General features: G+C 39.6%; 1 protein-coding gene across 2 annotated transcripts in view; it reads right to left on the bottom strand.

Annotated features, from left to right (window-relative positions):
• Positions 1-254: 254 nt before the first annotated feature.
• Positions 255-6,000, bottom strand: part of Cox7b2 (cytochrome c oxidase subunit 7B2) — a 112,208-nt gene continuing 106,462 nt past the window's right edge. Inside the window, exon 4 of one of the 2 annotated variants that reach the window (NM_001399572.1) lies at positions 255-663. In NM_001399572.1, coding sequence (NP_001386501.1) covers positions 369-611 — 243 coding nt within the window. In that variant the 5' untranslated portion in view covers positions 612-663 and the 3' untranslated portion in view covers positions 255-368. The remainder of the gene's footprint in view (positions 664-6,000) is intronic. The other variant, XM_063272794.1, reaches the window with a different exon arrangement.

Raw genomic sequence — 6,000 nt, 5'->3', positions numbered from 1 at the left:
AATAAAAAAATAAAAAACAGAAGAAAAAAGAAAGTACAGTTGGTACACACCAGCCTGGGAAAGAGAAAGGGTGGGTTAAAACTGGTCAGCTGCTGACAAATATGCATTGGACACAACTCAATACCTGTCTAAGGCACCTATGTATGGATGCTTATTGATGGCAGCTACACATTCACGGATGATACCCACACCTGGCCATCTCTATCTATGGGTAGCGCATTACTTTCGGGAACTCAATGACAGCTTTCAACAACTTGTTAGGACTTCTGAATCAATTTTATTTCTTTTACTATGCTGATTTCACTGAACAGAAGAACATGTCCGTGACAAGTTAGGTTTGAGACAATTCTGTTAGTGTACTGAGAAAGTTACTCATTCCACTCTTTGGGGGTGACTCTGCCCACAGGAGACAGGTTCCACTCCACCCCCATCTGGGTCATAAAAATTATATATGCACCTAGACAGAAAGCAGACCCACTGAACAGCATCATATTGCCATATTTGTCATGAAAATTTGATGAGGGCTTTGAGTGTTTCTGTCTTCCCACAACTTTCGGAATGCTTTGAATCTTGAGATGGTTTAGTGCACATCTGGCCAATGGAAGCATCATGGCATATGATAGGAGTACTATTGATTGAAGCAGTAGGTCTGTTTTCAGAGATCTAGAAAAAAACATAACAACATAACATGGCATAGCACAGCACAGCACAGCGCAGTATAACATAATGCAACATGGGCAATGACATCATCTGATCTATATTCAGTTCATCCCTTACTTCAGAGTTTCATCTGGACCCCTAGATTTCCTGGAGCAGTAGTCAAGGATTATGATAGTTCATTTTGTTTGGTCGTGTGTGTGTGTGTGTGTGTGTGTGTGTAGGCCAAAATTCCAGTGTGGTCTTCTACCTTTTTTCAGTTAAGCTTTTGAGATAAAGGTCTCTCACTATACCTCCTTATTGTTTCATGTAAACTGTCTGGCTAAGAACCTGTCTGCCATCTTTGTCTCCCACTGATAGAAATAGATATGTGCAAGCCACACTGAGCATTTATACAGATGTTAAGGATCTGAACTCAGGATTTCATGCTCTTGAAGTATACTGAATATACCCAATAACTGTCCAATCACAGGAATGCGATGCTGACATCATGAGTCTGGATTCTAATTTCAGCTAACTCACTGGTTGGCCAAACATTTACACAGTTTCTGAAATCCCTTTGTTTCATCTTCACTATCAAGCTGATATCAGCATTGTGAAGAGTGCATGTGATAACACAAAAGAACACCAAATCAAATCATGCAAGGTTTCTTCATCGATAGTCTATGATTATCGACATGCCCAAGACAGACACACAGGATCATTTACCACACATCCAAAACCTACTAAATTCTACCTCTGACAGAGTTAAAAGACAATCACAACATGCACTCTTCTTAGTTTCTGTTAAGCTTCCTGTTACAGTGATGAGAAATGTAACTACTGCAACTGCCATCTTCTCATTCCTCCTTCCTGCTGGTATCAGTAACATCTACCTTGTACATGTTTTGATGTATGAAGTATATGTTAAAACTAAAATTTATTGATTAGCAGTATTTTCCACATTGCTAAATTCCACTTGAGAATTCTACAGTGAATTCTGTGTGAGCCTGCATCCTTATCTCATTATCCAAACAACTAGAATATCTGGATTCTGATGGCAAGTTTGGAAATATTCAAAAGTAAAGGCACAAAACGATTAATTTCCCTGGGTAATAAGAACAGAGTAAAGATCTGCCACCGTTTCAGCAATTAAATAAAATAAATATGTTCTGAATAAATATACCTAAACAAGATGTAGTGTTAAAAATAAAGATAAAAAGAAAAGATTGGATATAAAATTCATATAGTAAAGTATAGGCTAAGTTCTGGGAAAAGAATAACCACTACTGTAATACAACCTAATTCTAGGAGAAAAATATACTGATTTGAAATTTCACTGGAACAAATAGTAATTTAAAATCACTAAAGGCCATAAAGGTAAGTCAAATAATAATAAAGAAAATTAACATTTATTTAGCCAGACAAATAGGAAAGGTAGTTCATTTTTAAATAAAAACAAACAATGGGACAGGATCTGAGTACAAGTTCTCTATTTTTAAGTTCAAGGCGTTTTTCGAGTCTACTAGACATTCTTAAGGTATAGTTAACAATGAATACTGAAAATTAACCAAACAAATGAAAGCTGCCAACCGACCAATCAACCAAATGAACAGACCAATAACCAAAGATAACCTCCACTGAAACCAAAGATAACCTCCACTGAAACCAAAGATAACCTCCACTGAAACCAAAGATAACCTCCACTGAAAATGTCTCCTGTATTTCAGGGTGTTTTCAGCTGCTGACCCGTGAGTCCATCCCTCTACTCAGAGCAAGCAGCACTACAGCTGCTCTTAGCTTATGGCCAGAGAGAGTGGTACAGCCATGTCTGAGGAAGAGAACGACACAGTTGGAAATTCAGATAAGAAAGCAATCTGGGCCCTAGGAATAGTTCTAAATGAGATGAATTCCAGTCTTCAAGAATTATTAAGAAGTAGCAAAGGTCACACAAAACTCAGGGAGAAGCACAATACAGCTGAAGCCACACAAGTTCATGTTCAGCGGTCTAGAAAAACAGGAAGACAAATCAATCAGGTGACATCACTAGTAGTCACATAATCAATTTAGCCCAATAGAAGAAAGAACACTGCAGACTTCTCACTTCTCTTGTGGAATGTGGACTCGATACTCCAGTAGTTTCTACTGCTCTGCTCAGAAAGAAGTTTTAGATTCCTAGTCCTTGCTACTGAGGATTTTCATTCTGCATCCTAACTTTGGTGAAAATATAAAATATAGGACGTAACATAAGATGTGGATAAAGTTGCTTCTTTGTTTACATTTTAACTGTATTAGTATCTAAACTAATTTGTCTAAGTTGATGAAAAAGTGTATTCAGAGGCTGATGAGATGGTGAGGAGGGTAAAACCTCTTGCTTTTTGTGCAGAACCCATTTGGTTGCCAGCATCACATGGGGCTGATAGCAGTCTGTCAACTCCAGCTGCAGAGCATCTGTTGCCATCCTCTGGCCTGAGCAGGTGCTGCATTCATGAGATACAGTTACATATGTATGCAGGTTGATCACCACATACATAACATAAAATAATACATAAATTCTTTTAAAAAGAATGTGTGCTATTTTATATTTTAAGAATGTGTTCATATAAAACCAAAAAAAAATCAGGAAATTGGGTTACACTGAAACTTACTAGAGTAATTACAGATGTTATGAAACATGATGTGGTGAGGGGGTACCTGGAGGACTCAGGCCAAGCTGTTCCCCTAAGAACTCCTGAGAAATCTGCTTTGAACAGACATGGTATAAAGGGGGCCTATGTGGGAACGTGGAGAAATAGTATAGGCAGACGGACTGGAGCAGAGTGATGAAGGCAGAGAGGGTAACAAAGAAGGACAGAAAAGAGGCCAGAAAGAGACCAGTGAAGAACATGTTGGAAGAGAGGGGGGGTGGGGGGAGGGAGAGAGGGAGGGAAGAAGAGGGGGAGCTCAAGAGAGCTGGGGTGACAAGCAGTCCTTTAAAATGCTGTCCATGCCTTGCTTTAGCAGGTAATGGTATCAGATGATGACATAAGCAATCGCTATGTCTCCTGAGAGGCTCTGCCAGTCTTACGGATACAGATGAGGATACTTACAACCAACCACCAGACTGAGCATGGACCCCAATGGAGGAGAACAACATTATCAACCAACCAAACCCTTAGAGCTCCCAGGGACTAAACCACCAACCAAAGAGTACACATGGAGGAGCCCATGACTCCAGCCACATATGTAGCAGAGAATGGCCTTGTTGTGTATCAATGGGAGGAGAGGTCCTTGGTCCTGGGAAGGCTCAATGCCCCAGTGTAAGGGAATGTCAGGGTGGGGAGTCCAGAGTGGGTGGGTGGGAGTGGGGGCATCTTCATAGAAGCAATGGGAAGGGAGGTGGGAGAGGGGAAACCAGGAAAGGGAATAACATTTGAAATGTAAATACATAAAATATCCAATAAGAAAAAAAGAATCACATCATTTAGCACAAATGTTAACTTAAGTTCTAAGAAAATGCATTCCTCTATGTCCTACCATGGAACGCAAACTCACGAGGAGTGGATCTCACTGTTATGCAGTACAACTTCAGCCACTCATCTTAAATCTATCTAGTTTCTGCCCTCAACAAAACACAAAGAAAATAATATTGAATTTATTTAACTGTCCCAAGCGTGCCAAATTCAAATAATCCCTGGAATTATTGTTATAAAAATGGAGATTCCTGTGTCCCACGTCAAATACAAGAGCATATCTGGGGACCTGCCTAGGAATCTGGATTCCTGAAATAAGTTATCCACAAGTTGTACCATGTTTCTGGAGCACAGAGTAAGATCACCTATACAGTGCCATCCAGCTCTACATGCTCTTGAGCTTCCCCAGGAAAAAATCATTTAAAGAAGAGTGCTGTGGACACTGAGTCCACCACTGATGAGTTGTAAAACAGTAGGCGGCATTTAAGGACATTAAGAGAACTTCCAGTGCTGGTTGCTGGTATTCTGCCATTTAATAAATGGTATATTTCAAGGCTGAGCTCTTGGACCACTTTATTCAACTGTAGCACCTTTGTTTCTACCTACTTTTTACTCCTAGTAATTTTTTTTACATTTTCAGAATATAAATGCAAAATAAGAAATAATAAAAAGGCAATTTTCTTGAAGTGAATAAGCACATAACTTGTGGTGTCTTTAGTTCATTTCTATGTGTGTCAGAGGACTCAAGGAGGGATCAAGTGAACATCTGCAGAGTCTCCCATCATTACTACTTAAGCTTTCAGGCTTCCCATAAAAAGAAATATGGGAGCCATGAAAAAAGGAAAGGTACTGGTGCAAATGTTCAACAATGGCTGTGTTTTATAAGTAATGGCATCATATCCCAATTCACTGAATTGATGCATTTGCTTAAGGCTAAAGTTTATGACAATTTCTTAAGTCTAAGATGTTACATAAATGAATGGAAATAAAGGGAAAGGCAGATTATCAGCACACTGAATCGCGATGCCAGGAGGAAGGGAGCACCGAGTGCACAAAGAACTTTAGACTTGTAAAAGCTGCCTGATGGTGAGAATTTGAGATATGCATACTCTGATTGTCTTCTGCCCACCCTCCTTTTGATAATGAGTGTCATCCAGGTCCAGTACTGCCTCAAAGGCCATATTCTTGTTTGTTTTTCTGATAAAATCTTTAAAAGATTCTAAATGGGTGATCCTGTTCTAAGTAATAGAAGCCATTTGTGGAGCATAAAATTTCCAGTAAGAAACAGCAAGGACATGAATACACAGTGTGTCAAACGCAGCTCTGAAATGTGCTAGTCCTGTGGTGCAACCACCACACTTCTCCAGCTAGTCTTCAGTTTTGTACAGCAAGGTCTGAATCCTTCCTCACACACAGCTGGAAATGACAGTCATCTCAGGAGCTGCTTTAAATTAGGGAAACTCTCAAGACTTCAGCAACTAGATGGAAGGCGGGGTAATCACACCTAGTTTTGGTTCTTTTTTTTTTTTTTTTTTTTTTTTGGTTGTGAGCCTAGCCTTTTAACGGCTGAGCCATCTCTCCAGCCCTCACACCTAGTTTTAACTATGTTCTAGTTACTGGAATGCTTAGTCTAACTCCAGACTCATTAATTGACATTGATTGCACTCCAAGAGGACCCTCATTTGAGCATGCTCCATACCATACACCTAGCACTACTTCTTTTAGATACTGGTAAGACCTACTTGCAAGTAAGACTGCACGGTCATCTACACATTTGGGGAAATATAAAAGCAACAGACTATTTGAAAAACTTCTGTGGTACTTAACATACAGTAATGACTCCTAACAAGGATAGCATGTGTCATTTTCTAAACTTAGCTAAGGATGCCATGATTTTCCTGCCTGGAGCATA

The sequence above is a fragment of the Rattus norvegicus genome, chromosome 14, assembly GCF_036323735.1.
Source record: "Rattus norvegicus strain BN/NHsdMcwi chromosome 14, GRCr8, whole genome shotgun sequence".
Lineage (NCBI taxonomy): Eukaryota > Metazoa > Chordata > Mammalia > Rodentia > Muridae > Rattus > Rattus norvegicus.
This window is presented reverse-complemented; position numbering and strand designations above follow the sequence as displayed.